This window comes from Leishmania braziliensis, chromosome 17, assembly GCF_000002845.2.
Source record: "Leishmania braziliensis MHOM/BR/75/M2904 complete genome, chromosome 17".
In the NCBI taxonomy this organism is placed as follows: Eukaryota; Euglenozoa; class Kinetoplastea; order Trypanosomatida; family Trypanosomatidae; genus Leishmania; species Leishmania braziliensis.
The window spans coordinates 563,588-589,563 of record NC_009309.2 but is presented as its reverse complement, the minus strand read 5'-3'; the positions used below and the strand labels follow the sequence as shown (position 1 = coordinate 589,563).

General features: G+C 61.0%; 6 protein-coding genes across 6 annotated transcripts; all 6 read right to left on the bottom strand.

Annotated features, from left to right (window-relative positions):
• Positions 1-1,192: 1,192 nt before the first annotated feature.
• LBRM_17_1310 (conserved hypothetical protein) lies at positions 1,193-3,781 on the bottom strand (the record flags this gene model as incomplete). Its single annotated transcript, XM_001563847.1, has 1 exon — positions 1,193-3,781. One exon carries the CDS (start codon positions 3,779-3,781, stop codon positions 1,193-1,195), a length of 2,589 nt encoding a protein of 862 aa, XP_001563897.1.
• Positions 3,782-8,127: 4,346 nt separating this feature from the next.
• On the bottom strand, positions 8,128-10,308 carry LBRM_17_1300 (hypothetical protein, unknown function; the record flags this gene model as incomplete). The annotated part of the gene is made up of 1 exon (XM_003722928.1): positions 8,128-10,308. One exon carries the CDS (start codon positions 10,306-10,308, stop codon positions 8,128-8,130), a length of 2,181 nt encoding a protein of 726 aa, XP_003722976.1.
• A 1,527-nt stretch (positions 10,309-11,835) lies between these two features.
• LBRM_17_1290 (hypothetical protein, unknown function) lies at positions 11,836-14,604 on the bottom strand (the record flags this gene model as incomplete). The annotated part of the gene is made up of 1 exon (XM_001563846.2): positions 11,836-14,604. The coding sequence occupies one exon, from the start codon at positions 14,602-14,604 to the stop codon at positions 11,836-11,838; it is 2,769 nt and encodes a 922-aa protein (XP_001563896.1).
• Positions 14,605-15,598: 994 nt separating this feature from the next.
• Positions 15,599-17,428, bottom strand: LBRM_17_1280 (hypothetical protein, unknown function; the record flags this gene model as incomplete). Its single annotated transcript, XM_001563845.1, has 1 exon — positions 15,599-17,428. The coding sequence occupies one exon, from the start codon at positions 17,426-17,428 to the stop codon at positions 15,599-15,601; it is 1,830 nt and encodes a 609-aa protein (XP_001563895.1).
• Positions 17,429-18,878: 1,450 nt separating this feature from the next.
• USP (UDP-sugar pyrophosphorylase) lies at positions 18,879-20,771 on the bottom strand (the record flags this gene model as incomplete). Its single annotated transcript, XM_001563844.1, has 1 exon — positions 18,879-20,771. One exon carries the CDS (start codon positions 20,769-20,771, stop codon positions 18,879-18,881), a length of 1,893 nt encoding a protein of 630 aa, XP_001563894.1.
• Positions 20,772-21,954: 1,183 nt separating this feature from the next.
• On the bottom strand, positions 21,955-25,281 carry LBRM_17_1260 (putative 5'-3' exonuclease; the record flags this gene model as incomplete). The annotated part of the gene is made up of 1 exon (XM_001563843.2): positions 21,955-25,281. One exon carries the CDS (start codon positions 25,279-25,281, stop codon positions 21,955-21,957), a length of 3,327 nt encoding a protein of 1,108 aa, XP_001563893.2.
• Between the last annotated feature and the right edge of the window lie 695 nt (positions 25,282-25,976).

The following is a 25,976-nucleotide window of genomic DNA, read 5'->3' as shown; positions in this document are numbered from 1 at the left end:
CAGACATGCACACGGTGCAGAGCACCAGAGAGAGAGAGAGAGAGACGTGGTTATCAGGTCGAATCCGCGAAGAGAGGAAGACGACGGGTGCTGAAGGAAAAGAGGGAAGCCCTTCGCAGGAAGCGGCATAATGGGCGAAACCTGTGCCACTGCGGCTGAGCATGAAAGCGACTCGTGTTGCCCTTGGAGGAAGTAACGCGCATGAGTACAGTAACCAGGCGCACGTGTTCGGTCAACTTCATCGTTTCCCCTACAGCGCCACGGGGACAAATGCACCAGCTGTGCTGCCATTGATGAGTCACGACTGATATTTGTTTGCCTGTGTGGAGAAACAATCGACGTGTGGGCCCGGCGGCTGACCCACCCGCTGCCGCTACACATGCCAAAGATGAGGAGAGACAGGGAAAATGGACCCACGCAGACGCAGTAAACCAATCAGCCTCCGAAATGCGCGAGCTGTCGCCAATGCTCACTGGCAGCTCCACCGATGTGCAGCTGCCACATACCCGTGCAAGGGCAGCGGTATCGACTCTTTCCTTCATTAACGCGTCCACACGCCCTGCCACACAGCTCCAGCCCAGACGCCGCTCGACCCCCACTGCTCCGCACAGCAGCGCGCCGACCCAGTGGCCTGGGCACCGACCCTGCCCCAGGCTAGGCCCGCCACACGCTCCGCAGGCACCCCTCACAGCAGCCCCCCACCGTGCCGGCCGCCGCCCGGGGCGTCCCTCGGCGTGCCTCACGCCCCCCACACCAGTGGGCAGTGAGGGCCGGGCGAGAGACGCTCGGGTCACGCGGGCGCTCAGCCCATCACATGCATGGCACAGACGCGCCCGCCCCCGCAGGCAGCCGCCACGCCACCCAGCACCACACCGCCGACATCCGCAGCGACACACCGCCCTGGCCCAACCCACGTCGTGGGCACGTGGCCCAGCCACCACCAGAGGCGGCTCGGCATTGGCAGGGGGGCGGCCTGGCTCCCCACACACGGCGTGGGGGTACGGGGCACAGGATGCCGCGCGCTGAGGCGTGTCAGCCCACCTCCTCTTGACCATTCGCACCGCCACTCACCCTCTCATTCTCCCTCGCGCATAAGAACGCTACACAAGGCATGTGTGCCCCCCTCATGCACACGCTGAGGCACACGAACGCTGAGACACTTGACCACTTCTCTCCTCCACTACCACTCCGCTCAAGCCTCTGTGTTAGAGAGGAGATCGGTAAGTACTTCAATGGAACCGTTTGGTGCAGTAGCGGCGCCAGCAGATGCAGCCAAGCGAGAGGGGAGCAGCGGTACACCATCACGAGCGTAGGAGTTCCTCCAGTGGGAGGAGTCCACGCTGGGACTGGTGCAGTTGCTGCTTCGAAAGACCGCTGTCGTCGTCTTCCCCCTCATCGTCGAAGACTCCTTGTCAGCACTGTACGTGATCTGCGGGCGAGAGCGAGTCGACGTGCCGGAGCGCACGCTCTGCTGCGCCACAGAGCGGGTTGCAGACCTGCGGCGCCCCGGGGAGCCGTTCAACATGGAAAAGAACGGCGACCGGCCTTGCGTGGAACCGGCAGGCGACAGAGAACGCCGATCTCCGCCAGCGCTGGTACCAACGAGCAAGTGCATTGGGTGGCCACCGGAGCCTGTAGTACTGGACTGGCGGTAGAGCGGCGACGCTGCAGAGGTGCGACGGGACGACTCACGCTGGTTCCCCTCGCGGGTCGCAGTGGTGACGGAGCGCAGCAACGAGGTAGACGGGCGCCGCTGTATGGACGGGCGCCGAGGACCGCCTGTCGATCCCGAGCGGCCAAGAGGGCGTGGTTGCGAAGTGCCGCCGGCCTGGCCGCTGGAGGCAACGGAGCCACGGCTGCTGCGCCGTTTGCACGAGCTGTGCTTGTCGGTGGCTGGTCGCGTCCACGGAGAGAGGCCGCTACCGCGACGACTCGGTGTTGCCTCGGTGTTCTTGGTGTGGTCGGCGCTGCCTGCTCGAGAAGCAGTCGAGCCAGGTTCACCCCGCGCACGGGAATCGCGCGTGGTTGGTTGGCGAAGGTCTCTCGTGGTGCTTAGCGGGCGGTTCACCTTAACATCCAGCTGGGACGCCCGCAGCGACGAAGCGGACGGTTGCGGTCCTGTGCCGGTGCGTGCCCCCTCCTCCCACCCGCCAGTGCCGTGACTGTGGTGCCGGTGAGCGTGAGTGCTGCGAGTTTGCTCCGCTGAAAGCGGCTTCGAAGTGGCGTTGTCGCTGTCTTTACTCGGACTAACCTGCAGGCTGTGCGCATTCACATATCGAATGGCGCTCATCTTGGGACCCGCCGGGGTTGTGTCCGGCGCCTGTGTCTGCCAGTACGGCCGCAAAGGTGTTCTGTGGCCTCCCACATCGCTCATGTTGTGACTGTCTTTGTGGGTCGCACGACTCGGCCGACGCTGCTGCTGCTGCCTTCGCGGCGCCGTCGCTGAATCGAGACCTCCCATCGCGACCGGCTGAAGAGCCTGAGGAAGACCTGTCGCCATCATTCCCATGCAACTCATCCCCGAGTACAGCAGCACCTGGTCCGCGAGCTTGTGCTCCAGCAGGCGAATGCGCTCATCCTTCATGTCCAGTTCATGCTGCTTCGTCTCCATGTTGCGCGACAACTCACCCAGACGTGCCTCGAGCACTTCAATACGCTTTGACGCCACATCTGCATTTACCTGCGGTGTCGAAGACGAGTAAGTCGCTCCAGCACAATCAGCACCAGCGCTGGGGGCGACCGAGTTGGAAGACGCAGACGCGCCGTGGAAAGCGGTCGCGGCAACCGCCATCTCGCGCGACAAGCGCGCATTCTCCTGGCGCAGACGATCTACTTCGCGATTCAGAGTAGTAATGTGGTTCTCTGCGTCGATGTTGTTGCGTTTCTCAGCCGCCAGCTCTACTTGCAGTGCAACGAGGGAAGATTCAACGCGAGCAATGCTGCCACGCCGGTCCCTTCGTGCCGCCCCCAGGGATACTGACAAGGGTGATGTGAAACCAATGGACTTACAAGGCTGCGTCGAGCTGGGCCGCCCCTGCGAGAACCGTCTCGACGCGCTTGAGTCACTGCCTGCATGCCAGCGAAGATCGCCCACCCTGCTGGCGGAACGACTGGTACGACACACACGACTGCTGCCTGAGTGGCGGCGAGCTGCAGAAGCAGTGGTAGACGTGGAGAAGGAGCTGTTGCGGCTGAGCGACGCACCGCCGTGACCAGCCTTGAAGATGGCATCAGGGGAACGTTGCGGGTGTTCGGGGCGATGACGGAAATCATCCTCGCTCTCAAGGCAGTGTAGGTTGGCATGGTGACGACGGCTGCTTCCATCGCTGCTGCTGCCGCTGTTGGCACCATCCCTGTGGCCCGGCCCACAATGTTTGTACTTCTTCTGCTGCTCGGAATGGTTGTGTGGTGCAATGAGAGAAGCCTGAGACGGTGATACGAAGGTTTGAGGCACGTCGGAGGATGCTGAGTTCCTCAGTGCGTCACCCTTGGGCTGCTGCCGTCCGCACTCACGGGCACGCGATGTCTTGCGGTCATCGCTGTTCGATGTGTCGCTGGGTGGTGGAATAGATGACAGAAGTGCCGCTCCATCCCCGTGAGAAACACCAGGAGCGACAGGGTAGTACTCCGGACTGTCAAGCAGGTCTGCAAGATCTTTTTCCGTGTTAGGCCCTGTGGCAGCCGCAGCAACCGCTGTCCGTCTCGCATCATCAGGGTCTGAGGAGCTGCAGCTTCTCCTCCCTCTATCGTACCCGCCGCGGTCGCGGGCCTCCTGTCTCATGCACTCGAGGAATATGCGCTGAGACATGCGTGTGGGGCGAGCCGAAAAGCGACTCTTGAAGAATGCCAGAAAGGAGGGGGGGACTGCGCCACTGTGCGGCCCTGCGGCAATGCGAAGTGGCCCCTTGGCGCGACGTGGAACGTCACGTCTCCTAACGTCGCTTTCCCCTTGGTTGACAGGCTCAGTGCAGCGCGGCCCACTGTCTCCCCACACGGTAGCGCCACACCCGTGCTGCTGAGCGTGGCCCTCGCCTTTGTTGTTTTTCTATGCCCTTCGGTTAGTCTGCGAAGGTGAGAGGCGGTAGGGGAGGCAGGCGTGTGCTCGAGTCCGTGTGGCACGGTGAGAATGTAAGCAAGAGAGAGAGAGAGCCCAGGCGTAATACGCCGAAGAGACGGTGGTGGGGGTGTAAGACTACGATGCCTACGAGTGTCAGTGTGTACGTTGGTGTGGTATGCCTCGATAATGATGGTTGTGCTGGGCCGCAAACATGTCGGCCAAGTGAGTCACACACGTGAGGAGGGAGAAAGAGGGAGAAGAAGGCGGGCAGCGACGCAATAACGAATGAGAGCGAGAAACGTTCAAGGGTGCAGAGACCAGCGAGGTGCACATCGGTGCAAGTGGTCGAGGAGAGTCACCGTCGTCGCTCGCCATGCTGACGTCCTCGGTTGTGCCTCCACTTACCCTCCCTCACCCACCCCCGCTATGAGCGCGTACAGGGGGGAAAGCGAGCAGCGAAATAACCATTGAAGGATACGGAGCGACAGGCTGAAGAGCATTGAAGCACAGGGTGGGAGAAGGGAGGCCGCCGGTGCGCCACGGCGCTGTTCTCATCTTCTTCTGACTTATGTCTTTCGTTTCCGGCTCAGCACATCCACCGATGCAACTCGTCAAGGAAAAGGAGACAACAAACAAAAAAAAAAGAACAGGGCAGGGGAGGCGGGGGCGGGGAGGGGTACCCACCGCAGCGACAAGCGCGCCAACATAAAAAGAACAACACTGACGATGGGGTGTATGGGGAAGGGGGAGAAGAAGCCCCTCAGAGTATCCGCTGCTTGAGGTGCGCTCATAAACACACACACACGTGCGCGCGCATTACAGCTGGCAGTACCCCCCACGCACGTGTGCTCTTGCCTGTGTGTGCCGTGCACTATGGCACATGGTCTCCCTCTCCCTCCCCCTTCTCTCTCTCTCCCCCCCCCCGTCATTAGATAGTGCGGGCGCATACGCGGGTGCCGTCGAGGCACAGGCATGCCGGCGCCTAGAGAGGTTGAAGGTGAAGCGAGAAGAGAGACCAGCACACGGAGGAAGAAAGACAAAGCAGCAAAGATGGAAAGGGTCGAACACACAGAGAGAGAGGGTGGGGGGGTGGGGGTGGGGGGAAGAGAAGCACACCAACAGCCGACTGTTGGCACGCCGATCGCTTTCTTCCCCTTCCCCCAAACCACCACGACCTGTTTGCCTCTCGCTGGCTTCTGCTCTATAACCCGTGAAGGGGCACAACGGCGAGACCCACACTAACAGCAGCAGCAGCAGCACAAAGAAAATAAAAACACGGGAGAGCACCGAGAAGGAGAAGAGAGGCACGTAGTGCCCGGCACAGCGAATCAACACACAGCCACAGCCACACAAAATTGCAAGACGAAGTGAGAAAAACGAGAGGCAGAGGAAAAGGCGTGCGCTTCAGTCAAGTCCCACATCCCCTGTGGGGCGGTGGCCGGGGCGGCTCCACCGCCGCTCATGGTGGACGACAACGGGAAGAAATGCAAAGCAAAAGAGGCGAGCCTGACGAAGACATGCGAGAGGGAACACACGGAAGCGCAAGAGAGAAGCACTGCGGGGGAAGAGAGGAAAGAAGTGAAGCGAAATATGAAAGACGAGAGAAGGAATGAGCAAATGGGGAAAGACAGCGTTGGGAGGGAGGGAGGGCGGCTTGGGGATGGTAAAGTCTGCTCGCTGCCGTAGACACATGTGCATACCTGCATCGAGGAACGGCCAGAAAGAACAAGTAGGTTGACAGGAGTTGCTTGTAGTGGGGGCCGTGGAGGGGGTGGCGAGAAATGGAAGCTACCAGCACTGAGGGAAAGGGGGAGGGGAGGAGGGACGACCACACACGCGTGTGCGTGCGTCTGCGCCCCGACGCGAAGACGCCCAGACCCAAAACGTGCAGCTGGAGAAGAGAGAAAAAGCGCAACAGTGGCGATGAGAAGCGGATGAAAAGAGTGAAAAGACGTCAGTTGAAAGAATACCCACACGAAGTCATAAGAGAGGAACGCAACAGTGGTGGCAGCGGCAGCGGGGGGATGTGGGGTTGGGGGGAGCATAGAAGCGTGGCGACACACGGCCCACGGAAGCAAACAGAGGTATGAGGAAAGGCAGTGGAGAGAGTACAAGAAGAGGTGGCAAGAGAAAGAGAGAGAGAAGCGCTTCGCCATGATGCGCACACAGCCCCAGACAACTCTAAACCGACAAAAGGGGGGGCATTCGAGACTCGAAAGCGCTACGCCACAGAGAAGAAAAACGTAACGAGCTGAGAGAGAGTCGGGCGGGAAAGTGCTGAGAAAAAAGGGGAAGGGGAAGGGGGACACGCTGCCCTCGTTCAGACGTGCGTACGCACATCGTGTGTGTGTATGGGGGGGGGGGGGGGGGGAGGGTATGTGTGCATACACGACACATGTATATGGGCCTCCCCCTCCCCTTTCCTTCCCTCCTTCCTTCCTTCGCTACCGCGTGAGAGAGGGTGAGAGCGAATGAAAAGTAAAGTCGCACCGATGCCCTGAGCGAGTCATCATCATCATCTTCGTCTCACTTGATCCAACTTCTGGGCGGTGTCTGCGATCGTGCCGCATACACCGAGGCCATACCAGCAGGAATAGGGCGCCTCTTTTCTGCGAGAAAATCAACGTGTGTCTATGCGGTGTCGACGCTCGAATGAGAATGCGAGGAAACCTCCCTCACTGGGTGGAAACACGAAAGGGGGTCGGAGGGGGCCTTCCTGTGAAGGTGCGGACAGCGGGACCAGAACGAGGGAGAAGGGGGCCACAAGGGGGGAGAGGGGGTCGCAGGGGTCTTTTCTCAGGGGAAATGCAAAAAAAAAAATGCGGAAAGTACGGGCTGACAGGCGGTACTCCGCAAAATAGAAAAGTGGCGCGCCCATTTTGGCCAAACACACCTCCGACCGTCCCGCCCGATTTCTCGTCGCACACCGCCGAATGCCTGGAGAACAAGACGCGCACTGATTCGACACCACGAGGGCAAACAAAGGAAAGAGACAAATGCTCGTGTTGGGGAGTTCATCTTCTCCGCAGGTCCTGACGCACTCGCTTACGGGCGTCGGAAGGAGAGAAGGGTAAGGAGTTGAAAAGAACAAGAGCAAGAGTGAGCGAGTCTCCAGCGCTCTCTTGGCTAAGGCACGGCCTTCCCATCAAATAAATACATTCACGCATACAACGCCGTGAAACAGCGAGAAAGGCACCGGCCCCAGGAGCCCTCACGCACACGCACACACACCCACAAAAAGAGAGAGAGAGAAAGAGAGAGATCAGAAGAGGCCGCCGTAAGCCGGAGAAATGAAAGGAGAAGAAGCAGCGGGAGAGCGGCAGAGGGGGGTAGAGAAAGAGAAGAAGGCAGTAGAGGAGTGTTTGGCTAAGAGACGAAAGAGGCGGCACGAAGGAGCAAGTGAATTCGAAACCAACAATCAAAGCAAAGCAAAGCAAAGCACGACAGCAAAGGACAGCCCGTTGTTGGACAAGAGCGCTATCAGCAGCATCGCCGTCAGCAACCAGAACGCCTCCGCAGCAAGAGCACCGTACTCTAGAAGCACCAAAGCAGCAGCAGCAGCAGCAGTAGACAAAATGAGAATGGGAAAACAGGGAAAAGAACGGGAAGGGAACGAAGGACGACTGGACAAGGCAAGCACAGATGCAAGGAGAGAGACGTGCTTTCCGACGCACTGCACCCCAACGTGCACACGTTGCCGCCAACCCCTTTGAAGGCGCGTCCTGCCCACCCAGCCGTTGCAGCTGGGCACATCGCGGAGGCAGGCGAAAGAAGAAACGCACACGAGGGAAAGAAAAGGAAAAGAGTCGAAGCTAAGAAGCACTTGGAGAAAAAGGAGACATGCACGCCCACACGGAGTGAGGAGAGAGTGAGCGGGAGAAAGAGCAGAGAAAGAAAGCAAAAGACACAAGGATGACGGCGAGGCCGCACGCGTGACCATACACGTGTATCAGTCTCATCCCCGCCCCCGTCAGCATCACCGTTACGCGTAGGACAGAGGGGGGGTCTTCTGAGAAGGAGAGAAGAGCAAAAGAGAAAAGGCAAAGAGAAGCACACGTGATTCGCTGTCCTCACAACAGGAACACCAGTAGACCTTGCGCGGCTGACACGACGGCCTCGGCGGTCATGACGGCGTAGAGTCGCACGCCATCTTTGGGGGATTGTGGCAGCGGTGGGGAGCTGGCGTCGCTGCTGCTGGTGGTGCTGCTGCTGGCATGGAAATGGTGGGTGGCTACCGCGGCGGTTCTATCCCCCCACGACATGTACTGGTGCGCTGTTGACTCTCGGGTAATGCAAACGTCACCCTTGAATAAGCACGGCGAAGACACGCTGCGCCACTCCACTGTCCCTGTGGGGGAAGTCGAGGCAGCTCCACGGGCAGCAGGAGGGACGAACGCGGTGGGGTCCGTAGAGGCGTCGTCACTGGTCGCCGTAGCGCTCTCGCCGTTCCCCGATCTGCGCTTCTGCTTGAGAAGACGACGTGTGTGACGGCTGCAGCGGACTTTGCGCGCTGATGAGTGATCGCCCAGCACGAGACGTAGCTGCGGGTACCAGTGGTTCTTCAAGTCTTGCCACACATAATCACACACCTGGTGCAGCCCCTTGAGCGCGCGCTGCGAGCCGCTGGCACACACAATACAGGCCTGCGACCAAAACCACGACGACTCTACCGTGAAGATGGAGAACAAGGCAGCTGAGGCGCCATCGGAAGTTGACGTTGCGGCCGTCGCCACCGAAGAAAAAGCGGTGCCGGCCATAGTCGAGGGCAGGAGAGGTATGGCCAGGAATGACGAGGATATGAAGGACATGCGTCGGGAGATCCATGCAGCTGCCTTTCGCTGTTCGCACTGTCTACTCTGTGCGGCCGCGCTTCCGGGACTACCAATATCCGGGAGGTGCAGTGCTTCGCTTTCCTGCCCATTCTCCTCGCAGCTGCAGGGATGCTGCTGACAGTCACACAGCGACACCAAAGGCTTCAGCAGCCACGCGGGCAGCAGTGCTGACTGCTCGCGCGCGCCCCTCTGTCCCCCGCTAGCCCCAGCATTAGGTCGTGGCGATGGTAACGTGGATGACGGTCTAGTAAACTCCAGCTGACTTTCCAGCACCATTGCCACAGCAGCCTCCCGGGCCTCCCTTAGTGCCGCCTCCTCGCCGAGCCGTCGAATGTCGTCCTCCGACACCACAGGCGCGCCTTGAGATGGCGACGGAAGTGTCGACGCGATCGAGGCCACTGCAGCGTGCTCGCTGGAGGTGCTGGTATCCGCCAAGGTTGGCGTCCACACACCTGCCCACCAGGGCTCACCCATGCACTGCTCACCGTCGCTAGTCAGGGACGTGGTGGTAACACTGATGACGTGAGGAATGAGGATGGTATTCGCCGTGGTGCCCATTGGCGACCCGGATCTTGTCGCACCGATGCTGTAGGCCGTCTGCTCTGTGGCACCCTCGTAAGAGGAGTGCGGCACGGCAATGTTGTGTGGTGCCAGAGGCAACGAACTCGGCAGTGAATCCACCCTCGACGTTCCCGCTACCACCGCGCTGGCGTGTAAGGAGTTGTGGGCGTCATCGTGATGCTTGTAGACACCGATTGGGTCAGAAGGGATGGTCTCAGTGGCGGAGGTGACGAGAATGCAATCGTCGTTGGGGATGTTCGTCGTCGTCGTCGTCGCGGCCAGCTCCGGGCACGGCACGGTGAGGGCCACAGGCAGGTGGGTCTGAGAGGTAGTGGAGAGAAGGGACCACATCGTTGACACACCGCGGGCCAGGGAGCAACGCCCCTCTGCCAGCCCGGCAAGGCCAAACCGGCGGCGGCAGCGCCCCTTCGGGGGGGAGGCAGCGCCGCCGAACGCGTCCCCCGACGCGGTGTCGTCTGCGGTGCGACTATTCCTATCGTCAAACAGCGGCAGAAGCGCAACAGGCGGCGGCGCAGAGGCAGCCGCGGTTTCTCCCGTCGCTGCCGGCGCGTGTAGAGAGTGACGCCCGTCACCGTCGTGGTCCGCAGGGACCTGCTCACAGACGAGTAAGCTGCCGGGCTCGCTGTGCGAGGATCCTGAAGCCACTGCGAGGCTCCCGCCCACATCCAGGTCCAGAAACTCCCAGCTGCTGCTGTTTTTTGGAAGCGGTGCCGCGCCAAGCCCAGCATCTGCACAGAACTCATACATCGGAGCCGTCTTCTCGCGCTCCACTGGGCTCCTTTGCGGCAACGTCGACTCCTGCGCCGTCGTTACTGCAGTTCCACACACACCCGACATTGGCTGCGATGCGTGCCGTGGATCTGGGTGGATGTGGGTGTGAGCCTGCCCAGAAACCCTGGGGTCAGTAAGGCAAGAGGGCAAACCAGGGATGTTCGCCCTGCGTGCGCGGGTCCACACGTGTGAAGAGCTGATTTCACCTCGGCGCTGCGTGTGAGGACACTGGCGTCACCAACGGGGAAGAAAGGTGCGGAAGGGGCAGGAGAAGAGGTCGAACCACAAACAAGGATGGAGACTGTAGAATCGGATGCACACGTGACCAGAAGTAAGGCGTCGACATCAGCGCCGATTCAAGAGAGGGGCAGGCTCGGTGTGGCAGAAACCGCAGAAGATGAGGGAACCACTCGCGGATGCGTGTGTGTAGTAGCCCTGAAGAGAAGAAAGAGGTGAATGATGAGGTGGAGTGGGGGTTAGGAGGAGAGGGACGTGTGGACGGCGGTAGCAACACATGTGTGACTGACGAGGTGAGAGCGGCAATCAAACACAGCCAGGGCTAATGAAAAGCTATAGTTCAGCACGAGAAGGAGAAGTAGGCGGCAAGCAGACCAAAGAGAGGGTACCGGCGTGTATCTGTATGTGCCTGTGTAGGTAGAAGGGCGAATACTCTCTTGCACTCGATCTTGTGACATCAGAGGGGAGAGGGGGAGAAGAAGGCAGTTCACTGAGTTGATTGGGCGCCATCCCGCTTTCCGAGCTGGCGATGGGCCAGACGTCGCCAGGTAGGGGGGGGGGCAGACAGACATGGGTGTTTCAGCTCTCACAGAACGGCCGCCTCTCTCCTCGATGGCGTCCGCAAGCGTGCAGAGACCGCCCCTGCCCTTGTCCATCATGGCCCTACCCGGTGGCTGACATGATGAGGGCTGGTTGGGGGGTTGGACTGTCTTGAACCCATCGACAAGGTAGTACCACCAGTTAGCATCCTCCCCAACAGAAGAGGGAGGAAAGAGAGCTACGACGCACCAGCCACGTACATCTCGCACGACGTGGGCCAGAGGCCACTCGAGAGAAACTAGCAGAGGCCACCTCCAATCCCGAGAGGGTAGAACCCTCTTTCACGCGAGGAGGAGAGGGAGGAGCGAGAAGGCAGAGAGGAGAAACCCAATCGATCAGCATGACTAACGTGTGGTGGAGAGCAACTGGAAGGAAAGGAGGGAAGGGAGATGCATGCGCGTGGCTCCCAGAGCGTCGAGAGGTAACAGCTCCACTCGCTGGACACCATCTCGTCGACACCAACTTTTTTCCCCTTCAGTGCGAAGGGCGCTCAGCTGATCGCACGTCTCAGCTCTGTGGGGGGGGGAGGAGGAGAAGCGGAATTCGTCATTGGCCACCGCGCCTCACCATGTATGGAAATATGCGTAAAGTCGGATACGTGTGGTGAATTGCCTTTGTGCGTGTGAGGGCGTGTAGGTGGGGAGGGGAGGGTTGTCCAAGACGGAGACAGCCGCCCTCGCGACGGCGACGGCCCGTCCCCATCTGGACTGCGGCGGCTGTGACTGTGCACACTCGACATGTCCATCGATAGCAACGTCACAGCACATCGTCGCCCAGCGCGGCGGGGGCAAAATGCCTGTCCATGAGGCCGTGATGGGGGGCAGTGGCGCTGCGACTGGCACCAGAGGCACCCGTCCTCGTCCTAGCCATTCTTCTCCGCGGCTGTCGATAGAGGCTGACCCCCTGCCGCGTGACGTCTTCATCACCTCGCTCAATCTCCTCATGCAAGCCGCGCACCTGCTCCCGCAGCCGCTGCCCTTCTGAGGGGTGCGACTGCAGGTCACGGCTGGGGCGACGGAGCGCAGCTGTCACACGACGCGGCTCCTCCACTGCCTCATCAGATGACGCCCCGGAGGAAATGAACGCCTGCCGCGCACCCCCATCACATGAGTCTCCATCACAGGAAAAAGATGAAGAGAGGGGCCGCAGCTGTGCGCCTCTGTACGGATGCGAAGACGTTGCGGAGAGAATGACCGGGTGGGCAGATGATGGTGCTGTTCGGATGGTCGTGCGGAACGGAGTTGCCCCGACGGCAGCAGCAGCCGCAGGAGGAGCAGCGGCATTCACACTCATCCACGAAGCGGGGAGCAGCTCAGACGCCGCACCGGATGCAATGTGACTCACAGTAGTAGTCGAGCGCTGCCTTCGCCGTCGCACCCCCGCCCCAGGCGGCTGCAGCGCCGCCTCTCCCTTCACCGCAGTCACAGCGTAGCCACAGCCGCTACCGCTGGCCCCCGCTGCCTCTGCGCTCTCCGCGCTGTCGCTGAGGCTGTCCATGACGAACGAACCGGATTCGCTGTCGCTCGTCAGCGCTGCCCGCACCTCAGCCTGGAGGGACGATGACAGGAAGCTGCGCTCTATAGTGAATCGGCTCCGACTGCGCGAGGGTCGCTGTTGTGCCTCACGTAGTGGATATTCCGTGCTTGCCGTTGGCGCCGCTGCCGTATCGCCATAGAGGAGTGGAACGCGTCTGCCGGACCAGCGATGTGCACTCCTGCTGACTCCTGTGCCATCTACGTCTACGAGGGGCACTGAGCGGCATGCCTGTGGGGGCGGCGGCGACGTTGGCTCAGGTGGCCGTGGCGGCGAATGCTCAGAGAAGTTGCTATACTCTGATGTGGAAGCGTCACGGAAAGACTCGAGGGCGGCCTTCGCAGCCGCCGCTATCACACACTGTCGGGGCGACTTGACAGAGCTGCTTGACGCTCGAAGATCTCCACCTGCGTGCTCATCCTTCGCTGATACTGGCGGAAACACGGCGGCGGCCCTCTGCGTCACAAGCAGTTCCACCTCCGCCGCCTTCACAGCAGCCACCTGCGCCTCCAGTTGCCCCACGCGACGCCGCAACACGTCGCGCTCTGCCAGCACCGCACTGCGCTGAGCCGCCTCCGCCTCCAGTCGCGCAATCTCCTCCCGCAACTGCTGCCTCGACGACTCTCGCCATTGGAGCGCTTTCTTCGTCGCCTGGCGCAGCACTGCTGTCTCGCGTTGATAGGCACAAATCTCCTCTCCGACTGCCGCAAGCCACTGCGCTCGGAGTTGGGGCTGAGAGAATCGTCCTGAGGCCGTCTCGCCGTCCTGCCGGCCGCGCCCACCCCCGCTTTGGGTATCGCCACCGGCGGTCTCGTCGAGACTCGTATTAGCGTGCCTGCTCGCTGCTGGCGATGCCTCTCCCTCTTCCTCCTTTGCAGTGAGCGCGCGCTCTCCCTGCAGACACTCCACCTCCGCCTGTACGGCAGCCTCGGTCGCGGCCCAGGAAAGGGTGGGCTGCAGGTGCTTCTGCTCCTCTGCAGGAGCGGCAACAGAGGTGCTGGCGTTTGGAGAGCCGTCGTGATGTTGAGCGTCAGGGGCCAGCACCTGTGCATGCTGGGCCTGCAGGTGGCGAAGGGCCACGACGAGTACTGGTGGCTGCTTCTCCGGGAGAGGGGGCGGTGGCAGAAGAGGCGGGGCGGTAGAGCCGAGAGCCAGAGAAGACATGGACGAGCGCACGTCTCGGCTGACGTCTGTGATAGCTTTGCTCACGGTGACGGAAGCTGTGGTATGCTGAGAGACAGGCGCCAGATCGCCGCCACTAACCACGCTGGAGGCGATCGTCGTTGGCGCGCCGCCTCGTAGGGGAGACGGCGGCGGAGCATAAGGGGCGCGCGGTGCCCCGTTTGCCTCCACAGCGCCATTCTCTGACGCAGGGGGTCCTGTCAGTACGTCGAGGAAAGACGTGATAGGAGGTGCTGCCTGGGCAGGTGCCCTGCCTGCAATGCTGCTGGTGACCTCCATCGACCGAGGCACGACCGACAAGACGGCAGTTGGCTGGCTGAGGGGTCTTTCCACGTCCTCCAGAATGTAGTCGCCCCCTCTGTGAAGCACTAGTGAGGACCGCAACGGGGGCGCCGTAGCGAGCATCTGGTGGGAGTCTGCGGAGTTCTGTGCGTGCTGCACAGCCACTGCATAGCTGCATTCAATAGACAGAGTCGATGAGACTTGCCGCCTGTCTGAGCCGCTGCTGTCATTGGCCCCCATGGCTTGCTGCAACCAAGTCAGCGGAGGTAATACGCTCCCTGATGCCAATACGGCTTCCTGGAGGGAAATACACATGGTCAGCCCCTTCTCCTGCAGAGCCACCGCCACATCAGCGAGCACCATGTCTGCCGTTGTGGTATAGGGCACAACATCAACATCAATCTCGAGGCGCTCCACTGCAGAGGCCTCCGTGGGCGAGGAGGAGATTGTCTTCTGCGCAAGAGGGCTGATCACGTCCACAACGACCACCATTGCCATTGTGCCCGGATGCACCCTCGAGGCCGGCATGTGTGGTGGGGTGATGGGGGTGCCTGTAAGGGAGTCTGGATAAATCGGCTCTTTGCGCCTTCTGTCGAGGGAGCACTCCACATCCAGGAGGGAGGATCGAAAAGGGTCGCACCTACGATCGGCGCGTACGTGGCTGCGTAAGTGCTGATCCCCCTTCCGGTCTCAGAGAAGCAGGCAAGCGGAAACGCACGAGGGATGAAGAGGGCACAACGCAACTCTATGGGTGTGGAAGGCAGGCACGTCGTTCAACGCACCTCCAACAAATGGGGAGGAAATCGCGCGCTGCAGATGTGGGTGCGCATGGAGGGGTGTCACACGACACACGCACACTGCGAGGAGAAGAAAGTGCGAGAGGGGGAGAGGGCGACGCTGTGCGAAACATTCGAGTGCAGAAGGGATGTTAGTACGCAGAGGAAAAGGGGGGAGGGGGGCGAGGGGCACCACCGCGAAGACAGACACGTGTGCTTCGAGGCACACTCAGCCAGGCTGGAGTCCGCGAACGTGTGTGGAGTGTGAGTGGCCATGCCTGTACCATTGCGCAAAACTCCTCGTTGGAAGAGCGCACTCTGTGTGTCTGTGCGTGACGCTATCCCAGTGCCGTCAAAGGAGACCCAGTCAAGGTGGTCATGTGAGTCGCACGCTGATACATACCAGCACGCACACACACACACACACACACGCACACATACATACGCACCCAAGCCTCGAGTTTCTCCACCAGTGCTCGACTCAACACTTTTCGGGTGGGGAAGGGGGAGGGCTCCGTGTCGGCCACACGCCACCGCACGCTGCCCACTCATCTCTTTCGCTGCTTTGCTCCTGGGTGTCGGCGGCGTACGGTGCAGAGGACGCAAGTGACAGCCGGCACATACTCAGCACACGGAGTACAGGGGAAGGAAGGGCGGGGCGGAGGCACGCTCAGTTCGATGAAGCACTTGCGGGCACACGTCCGCCGTCACCTCACCCACCCACCCACCCCCCTTCTCCCATCACTCTAACAGCCGGTAGCAAAGGCGGCACTGTCGTTGCGATGGCGTAGCGGCTGCGTCAGCAACTCGCGTCGCTCCTCCTGCTCCCGTAACTCCTTCTCTAAACACTCGGTCAGCGTGGTCAGTCGCTCGCACTGCTGCTCCGCCTGCCAGTATACCTCTAGCCGCCTCTGCACTTCCATCTTGCGCTGCAAGAGAAACGTCAGCTCTGCATCAGGAAACGGCGTTGGCTGTGACACCTGGACCCCACACTCGTCTACGGCGGTAGGCTCAGCACGTGAATACAGCACAGCTGCCTTGTACTCGGCTAGCGCGGCAGCGTAGTCTCGCTGCGCTGTCGCCAGAGCGGTGCAGGCTGCGTCTTCCTCCGCCGCCAAAGTTGCACGCGCCTGCCGGTGAATGATCCCTCGCGCACGCAGGGCGCCCGTCATGGCACACGGATTATTCACTTCACTCGCCCTCTCCACTGTTGTGGTGGGCATCACCAGACCAACTGGCCCTGCAGCTGCAGCTGTGTTCGCTGCCGCTGCCTCCATCGAGTGGTTAGAGCGGCATTGCTGCGTGTCAAACACCATAGCGTGGGCACTGGGACCGTCGGCGTCTGCTGTAGCCTCGCACGACTCGTTAGGCAGCGAGGAACGGCTTGCCAGCGTCCAGGCCGAGGACACAGAAAGCACCGAAGAAGACGCGGGCATCCACGCGGTAGTAAGAGAACGTACCTCACCTTCGAAATCTCTCTTTGCTGGAGTTTTGGTGCTGTTCGATGAGGGGGGCGACTGCAGTGCCGTGTTGCCGGGCCTATCCGAATTTGGCACGACTGCCACTCGTGGCGCCAATGGCTCTGCATGAGTAAAGGCCTCGACAGCTGCCTCCTTCACACTGGCCTGGGCCGTGCCGCAGAATTCTGTAGCCACAGAGCTGAACGAAGAGCCATCCAGTGGCTCGACTTGCATATCAGCCGGTACCCGCACCTCGGCATACTGCCAAGGAGTTTGGTCGTGTGGGTGGTGCTTGCTAACCATGACGTGGTGGGGGTTGTATTGCCGCAGCACGACCATGGGCACCACAACACCCTTCAAGAAGGCGAACCTTAGCCCACTGGCCTTCTGGGCAAAAGCCTGGCCAGCCAGCATGTCAGCCGCATCGTGCTTGTAAGCCACCGTTGCGGTGGTCGAAGGGGCTGTGGTACTCTCGGACACGCCTGCTGGCCTCGCACCTCTCTTCTCCGCGCGCCGGTCTGAACGCCCGTTGCTGCACTCACGACTTTTGCGGACGGGGCGAGTGTCCTCAGCGTTGCGGTTGAAACGAGAAAGCAGAGACGAGTCTGAGGCCAAGGCTGACGACGACAACGACGACGACCGCATTGATGAGGAGAGCTGTTGTCTCGCCTGGCGACACCGCCTGCGCCGCTCTTCCTCGAAGACGGCGTGCGAGCGGAGACACGCTTCTGCTATGAACGGCGCTCGCAACACGGTCACCTCGTGGAAGTGATGCGTGCCGCCAACCCAGTGATATACGCCATCCTTGTCTTGCAGGCAGAGACAGAGCCCCTCGTCGCGCCAACGATCGGTCAGTGTAGCGGTACGTAAAGCTGGCGGCTGAGCTGCGCTGGTAGCACCCACGATGAGACCGCCATTGTAGCCCTTGCCATCACCAGTATCGCTGCTGCTGTCTGACATCAAAGCGCAGGGGTTTAGAGAACAATGTACACTGTCGACTCCGCTGATCTCGTGGTTGCGGTCATGACAGTTGTCGACGCACACTCGAGCGCACATACGCTTCTCCACCGTGTCCTGAACTTGCTGGAGGATCACCTTCACCGTTGTAGTCAACATCACCTGAATTGATAGCCACAGCAGCGACCTGTGACGCTTCAGCGGTGGAGCCGCCATGTGCTGTAGCCCTGGCGATCTAGACGACCTTGAGGCGGATATGTCGGGCGCAGACTGTTGCGGTCGTGGGGAGTTGAGATGGTCACCACTCCTCGAAGAGGCGGTGACTATCGCTGCAAGCGGGCGAGAATCGTGCGCCGTGGCAGCGGTGCACATTTTGTCTCCTCCCTGAGTTGGCGTGTCGCCACGTGCAGCGACCGACCTGATTGTTTGCTTCGACTCCTCGAAGAGTTGACTGAGCGAGGTGGGCTGGCGAGAGTGACACGCTTTCTTGGACATTTTGCTACCAGTAGATGATAACGCCGCTGCTTTCACTGTGCTATGCGCTGCTGATATCGACGGGGACGCCGCAAGCTTGCCTGAGCTTGTAGTAGTGGTACTGACTGTAGTTGTAGCGTCCGTCACGGCAGCAGCTTTCGACGAAGGCGCCATCGGTGTCGCCGACAGAGGCAGATCCGACTCGATGGCGACACAGACGCGCAGGATGATTGGCATGGGCGATCGAAAAAAGAGCTCAGTTTCTTCGCTCTATGGCGAGAAATGCGCGCACGCGGTGGCGCAGGACGTTTATGCATACGCGCGCCCCTCTCTCCCTCTGTAGGATGAGCAGAGACGGCCACCAGTGACGTGGCAAGCAGAGAAGCGCACGGCCAAAGAAGGAGCTGTTGGGTGTGCCAACACACTCAAATCTAACGCGACTTGCAGACACAGTTGTAGTGAGCCTGTACGTTGGTGTCCATAGGCGTGGTGAGGGGGGTGCAGAGGGGAGGGGGTGCTTGTCAATGCGCCGCCTCTCTCGCACACTGACAGGAGCGCTCAGTCCGCAGTGAAAGTACAACACACCAGAAACAGCGAAAGGGTGAACGGAAGAGGGACGGAGAGGAGGAGGAACCGCCAGACAGTGCGAGGCGTCACCGGGCGAAAGACTGCTGTGTGGAAGCAAGGCAGACGCGCGTCTGCACGCCAACGTATGCCACCAGCAGGCAGGGGGTCGACGACGGGGGGCTCTGCGTCTCAGCGATATTAATTCGCTTTCCCTTTGTGCTCCACGCGACTGCCTTTGGGCCGACACCCACCACGGGAGTGAAGGTTCACCGCCGTCTTACATCGCCTGATGTCGCCTGCCGCAACGTGAAGAAGAAGTGGGAAACCACGGCGGAGAAGGAAGGCAGAGACGGCAAAATGGAAACACACTGCATGCAGAGCGGGTGGGCGCGCACACCTACACACACACACACACACACGCCATTGCCTCACCTGCGCGCCCACCCGCTCTGCATGCACCCACGCACACGCCGTCACAGGTATGGCGACTCTGTGCACCCGCAACGCCCGCGCTCATTCAACGCCGCCTAAACATTCACGCAGACAACAATCATCGCCACAGCAGCCACTACAACTTCGCCGAGTCGGTCGCACCAAACGGCGCATCGGCGGCCGACCCGCTGTGAGTCGCGTAGTCCATCACTGTCATGGCCGTCTTCTCCAGCACAAACCCACGGATGTCGTCCACCTCGGACACGTTGCCATCGCGCCCAGAGCAGAAGGACGTGACCGCGTGCACCGACCACCCGGCATTGCGCACTACAGCGTTGCGCACAACGTAGGGCGGCTCCGCCGGATCTCTCGGGCCGCGAATCACTAGTGCGCCGCACAGCTCGAGGTCCTCCACGATGACACGCCCTTCCACCACCAAAGTGCTGCGCTGATCGATGTGCACCTTCTCCGGCGCAGGGAAGACGGTCGCGAGGTCGTCGAGGGAACCGCTCGAGGCGCACATCGCATCCAACACAATGATCGGGAAGAGGCGCACGCCAACAGCGCCGTTCGCCACCGTCACCTCTGTCTCTGAGCTGTAGAAGAGTGGCAAGCCAATGGCCTTGAGACGGCGCCGCTGCAGCTCGTAGAAGTCCGCCTCGCCAGTGGTCGCGCAGTAGGGCCGGTTGCCCTGGGCCACAAGCAGCGCCGCGCTCTCCAACGAGTTCTTCACGGGCTGGTAGGAGAATCGCTCGAAGATGGTGCCGCCGACGCGGTAGTCGTCCTCGGAGAAGAGCAGTGCGATATCCTGCATAAGCGACTCGATGCGCGCCGGATTCCTGAAGGAGCGTCGCGTCTCGTCTGAGTATTTGGGGTTGATGAACTCCGGCACGGTACCGTGCGACTCCCGCAGTCGGTCCGCGTAGCTAGAGAGCTTCAACACGAGGGTGTTGATGCTACCGGGGAACGGGGAGAAGTCAGTGGGCCTACCGACTTCATCACCGCCATCGTTGCTAAGCGTGCGCGAGACCTCGGCAAAGACGTTGTACTCCACGTTCGCGACCAGCCACGGGTCGCCGTTATTCTTCTTGATTCGGCACAGCAGCCCTATCGACTCCGTCGGTACACGAGGGATGCAGGTAAAGTTCATGTCGAGTGAGTGCTCGGCGCTCAAGGCAAGGCTAATGGGGATTGTGACCGTAGCGCCAACGTTGGTATCCTGTATGAAGACAATGGACTCGTAGCCGGCCGCCAGCCAGGCGTTCACGAGGGACTGCGCGGGCTCGGTACCGTCACTGGAATCCGACACCGCGAGACCCTTCACGGTTGCATTGTAGATGAGGGAGTGCACGTCGCCGTGGCCGTGAGGCTTGCGCAGCAGCTTCCCCTCATCGTCTAGGGCGAGGTGCGCGGCGCTGTCAGCGAAGCAGAAAACCTGCCCCTGCTTTAGCACCTGCAAGTTGGGCATCTCCAAGTTCAACTCGCACAGGAGCTGCAGCGTCCGGTCGTGCGTGTCGTCAGAGGTCATGATGGCAAACGGCACCTCCTTTCCTCCCACCTGCTGTGCCCACTGGAGGTAGTAGGCGAGGTACGTTGTGTTCGTCGCCGTCTCCACCGGCAAGCCCACCTTGATGCTCGAGTAGCCCAGCCGCTCCCCCAGACCGCCAGCCACCAGCACGAACACCGTCTTGCGCAGCATCGCGGTGCCGGCGTTCTCCAGCGCCGTCATCTCCGCTGTGCGACGGTGCAGTGACGGCGCTTCAAAGATGAGAGGCGGCATCTCCAGCGCCGCAAAGTCGACCTCGCCACTCTCACGCCCCAGTAGCGCCTGCCCATTGCGGATGTACTGAGTAATACCGCCGTGATACACGTTTGAGAACATGTATAGATCCATGAGAAGAGCGATCTGCCTCTCGCTACACTCATCCATGGTATCCGGCCATCCTTCGAAGAGATGGCCCTGATCCAGACCAGGTGCACAGAGCTCCTCGCGCAACGCCTGCAGGTGCGAATTTGACGGGTTCGACATGGGACCGTGTAGAGAGACAGGGAAAAAATGGAGAGTGCTCAAGAGAAAGAAGAGGAGTGGCGATAACGACAGCGTAAATATATATGGGAGAAATAGAGCGAGGCAGTGATGATGACACGGTGAGGGCTCAGTCCAAAGGGGGACGATGGGGGAGGGTGAGATGAAGGAGAGCGAACAAATGAGGCAAAGAAGTGAGGGAGAGGGGTGGGGCGTGGTGGATGCTTCACTGCTGCTGCTCTTCCCCCTTTGTACTCGTGCCTCGGTCTCTGAGGGAGGGAGGGAGGGAGGGGGGGTGTCGTCGTCGTCGTGTCTGGTTAGGAGAAGAGGGGGCGCATTAATACGTGATGGCATGCGCCGACACGCGCCGGATCCACACCCGAAGAGAGGAGCAGCAGAGAGGGAGGAGAGAGCCTCAAGAGTCAGTAGTGCAGAAAGGGCCAGTCTAAGCTGGAGCAGCACACGGGATCGTGTCACTTTCACGCGACGTCTCTGCGCATCAATCGGCAGAGGTGGGAAGGGGGGCGGCGTGTCTCCGCGTAGGGGCATGAGGGGCGCGGTAAATGGGCGCCCTCGAGGAGAGGGAACGAGGGAGGGGGGGGAAGTACGCGAAACCAACAAGGACGCCACCAAATGAAAGTGACAGTGTTGCACGGCAACGCTGAGCAGCACGGGGCGCACACGCACAGAGGTGAGGGCAAAGGCTCTGCCACCGGACAAGAAGACGCGGCGCGCATGGCACAGGCGTTTTGGCTGTAGGGCGAGCGAGAAACAATGACAGGAAAGGAGATGGAGAAGAAGCGCTACCGAAGGAAGCGGCGAGGATGGCGCACGTGCACGCGCATACATTAAGAGAGGGCGCTGCCATCGAGCACACAAAGAACAAGCCAAGACGACCCTCTTCCGCCGCCGCCGCCTCCTCCTCCTCCTCTCTCCCACTTCCAGCCACCCTCGATCGGCAGCAGCTCCTCCACTAACGATTCGGTGGGTGGGTGTGGGTGTCTGGGTGTGCTGTCGCGTCCCGCTGCTTGAGTTTGCGCACTTTTCTACGACTTTTTGACCTTCGTTCGTTGCGTATGCGTCACGTGTGGTGTTACGTCGATCCCGATAGGCCGCACTGTCCGCAGCACCGCTCCTGGTAGGCGCACGCACACAGATCTCCTCCCGGACTCATAAATGGGCGTGACTACACCGCAGGGATGCCATAGCACGCAGCGTAGGCAGAGTGATCTGGGTCCATCAGGGGCGGCTCTGGTGGATGACAGCTGCTGAAGAGCGCCACGCACCGGTGCGGGTCGTATGGTGCACAGCACATGAAGCAGCGCCGGTTGCGCGAGAAGTTCAGGGAGAGACACACCGAACACTGCCAGTCCACGAAGGCCGTAAAGATGCGGTGGCGGCGCTGCCCGCTTCCTGCGCTGCGGCCCTTGGGAGTGACGGCGAGGCCCAGCACGAAGGCAAGCCAAATAACGGTGGCGCAGATGCAACACAGCTGAAGTAGGATTGGTCCGCTCCGCAGTAAGGGTCGCAGGGAGAAGGAGTGCCAGACCGTCGCCCCGGCCGTCAGTACACCCATCGCAGCGAGGCAAACGGCAAACTCGCCAAACAGCACGGCGGGAGTGGAGGCCTGGGCGCCAGCCGCGTTGTTCGCCGTCACGCAGGCATTCTCATTCTTGCAAGACTGATCAACGCCCCTTCTGTGGCGCGGGCGCCGCTGCGCTGCAACACGACCGCCGTACGGGAGCGCTGTCAGACACGGGATGGGCACGGCGTACGAATAGGTGCGCGGTCGCGACAGAGGCGGCACGATTTCAGCGAGAGAAAAACAAGCAATGGTGGTGCAGTCCCGCATATTGGTCGGCACCTCCTCCGCGGAGAGCGCCCTCAGGCCGCTGCCCTGAATGCGGAAGCCACGCATCATCGTAGTGGCGCTCCCTCTGACAGGCGGTGCTGTGCGGACGGGGGAGGCCCGCCGCGGCTTGGAAAAAGGAGCGGCTCTAGCCTCCTGACTCACCGCGGGGTTGGTTAAGTTTTCAGCCGTCGCAGTTGCTGGTGCAGCGCCAGTGGATGTAGCTGCTGGTCCCCTGGCGAGCTGTGCCGACTGCCCTTCGAAGACGTAGTGCGTGAAACGTAGTGTGTTCCGCTGCTTCTCCTCTGCCGTGTATATGCCACTGGCAGCGGCCACCAACCCCTGCAACGGCGGCAGGTTGGCGAATGGCAAGAGCACCGCCGCCAGGTGATCCTTGCCGTAGGCGCCAGTTCTGTCGACCACCCAGCGGTGCGGGAACGTATCCACCAGCTCGGCCGGAGGAGACGTCATCGCTGCACGCAGAGCCTCGGGCACGAGCTGACGGCTTGGCGGAGGCAAAATACAGAGCAGCTGGCAGAAAGGTGACGGTGGCTGCCCCTCTAGCTCAAGTGCTGCCAGCGTCGTCTGTACCTGCGGCCCTTGCGCACGTAGGAAATCAGCAATATCGAGGGCCAGCGGGGCGTGGTAGAACGGGTAGTACCACGCCCAGTTCACCTGCAGCGATACGGAGCTGTAGTAGCGCCATACAAACTGCAGCCCCTCCACATACGACCTGCACGCTGCCTGCGTCCCCGCCTCATCGCGCAGCGAGGTAGTGCGTACGTACACGTCGCGCCAGCAGCGGTGATCAGCAGCCGAGCACAGCTCCGGCGTTGCGGCCTCTTGTGGCGTCATTGTCCCCGACTGAATGGCAAACTGGCGAAAACGCACCGCCTCGACCGCCGCGTACGCGCGTAAGAGCCGCTCCAGTTGTGCCAGCTGGATTTCGCACTTCACGCCGGTCAGGTACCCGTATGGCAGCACGGCGCGGGTATACACATCCATCAACGTGTCCATGGCACTCTCCCCGCAGTAGACGCTGGGCAGGTGCGGTAGGAAGTCGTTGCCGAGCAGCATCCCGAGCACAATGAAGTCGTCCACAATCTTTGAGTTGCCAGTCGAGGTGCACGGGTGGAACGGCGGCGGCGGGGCCCTGGGCCGCGCCGTGGGCTTCTCGCCGCTCTTTCCATCGCCCTTGTTCGCGGTTGGGCTTGTCACCTTCGCAGCACCACTGTTGGTGCCGTCGATGTCGGCGCCACCTCCATCCTCTCCACCGCCGGCGCGGTTGTAGCGGTAGAAGCAGAACCCGTTGGCTGCCACGCAGTTGGCTGCGCACGTTAGCGGGTCGCCGCGGATCCGTATACAATTTTCCAAGCATAGCTGATACACCTCGGACACCAGAGACGACCCGACAACGTCGATGTCGAAGTATTCGTAGCTGATGCACGGCTTCACCACCATGTCAGCAATGTGCCGCGGCGATTCCGTCGCTAGCGTCATGGTCCCCGACGACGTCAACGAGCTCGCCACGAGCGCCTCTCGAGCCTGGGGTTTTTTCGCCTTCAGGGACACTTTCTTGGTCATCAACGTACCGCCAGCGGTGTCGAGCAGCAACGCCTGCTCATAGCTGGACTGGTTGTTGTCGCGCAGGATGACAACGCGCGGGATGTGAAGAGATAGTGAGAGGAAGATGAGGTCGGCGTCCAGTCCGGCGATGACATGACAGCCGCTGCCATTGAATCCGGGGAAGGCCGACTGGGTGCGCAGAAAGTCAACGAGCTTGTGCTCACCCTCGCCGGCAGTGTTCGAGTCCGAGAAGACGACGGTGAGGCCGGCCCAGTGTGCACAGGGGGCGTTGATGGTGGTCGATGACGACGGTGACGATCCAGCTTCGACCTCCGCACTATCGCCGCCGTCGTTCGCCTTTGGCGCCAACTTGCGATGGATGTAGTCCCGCACGGCAGCCGCCACGGCATCCATGAACACTGTGCCAGGGGAAATGCAGTTGCTGTCAAATCTAGCGGGTGGGGCGCACGCTGTCGGCTGCCTGCCGGCTTGGGCAGCAGAGCCGCATGCGGCCCCCTCGCCCTCACTTTCCACGGTTGGCAGAGCGGTCGGTGGCGCCACGGGCAGTCCATCAGCTCCCTCCCCCTCCCCAGTCGCCTCATCCCCCAGATCCGTCGTGGCACCACCGCCATACAGCACATCCTTCATGAGTGCCTGGCTCACATCCTCCAGCTCACGCTCCACCTCATCGAACTCTGCTTGCGTGAACTCCTCAAACGCCGCCACCATGGTCTCGCTGATCCCGCGGCTGTCGCCATGGAACGTCTTGTTTGTGTCGGCGAGCGGCACCGCCGCGCTCATGTACCGCCTCAGGCGCTGCTGATTCATCTTCGCACGTGGGGCGACGCCGTCGATAGCGATATAGAGGAGATGCTGTGGACGCACCGTCACGACGAGCGTTTCAATAGCGAGGCAGATGCTGCGCAACTTCCCCTCTTCCGTACGCAGGGCGACGGATGGGTCATGCTCGTTGTGGCAGCAGGGATGAATGAGCCCGTTGAGGTCAATGTAGAGTCCGTGCACGTCGCCAGGGCAGCGGGCCATCACCATGGATGGGTACTTCTTCCTCAACCACGCCGCGAACTTGGGAACGCCCATTGCTGCAAAGCCTGTGCCGTCAAAGACACGCTTTGGCACTAAGTGGGTAAATTGCGGACGAAAGGGCGGATCGATCCTGCCAGCCTCTTTGCCACGGACGCTCCAGTCGTTGGAGGAGAGAGAGCGAAGAGTTCGCAGTGCAGTGCAGCCAGCGCACTCACTGAGAGCGAAAAGAAAATGAAAAGTGCCAAAGCACTGCTGCAGACACACACACACACATACGTGAAGGGGAGAGGTGGAGTGGAGAGGCGGCGTCAGTGAGTCCGTGCGTAACCGAGGAAAGCGTGCGTGATTGAAGTCTGAAGGAATACATCGATAGTTCGAGTTGTGGAATGGGCCTCGAGGGAGAGCGCGCGCAGCGGGGAAAGGGATCTGAACGGGTGGCCTCGGTGCGGTGGAAGCGTGTGTCGGCGCTAGAGGGAAGAGGGGAGAGGAGCCGTGGCGGTGTGTCGCATAAGACGCGGTGTCTGTGCGCTCAGTAGCGCGCACTTTTGCTAAAGTGTGGTGAAGGCAGGGAAAACAGAAGAGGAAAACGAAGTAGAGCGTGAGCGGAGCGAGAGCACGCATAGACTGTGCGGACGCATACACAGAGAGAGAGAGAGAGAGGAAAAGGGGAGCGACACCTACTTCTCCGTGCACAGATTCATGTCAGAAATGCTGGCGCTGACCCGCCGCACGTCCAACATGACTGCAAC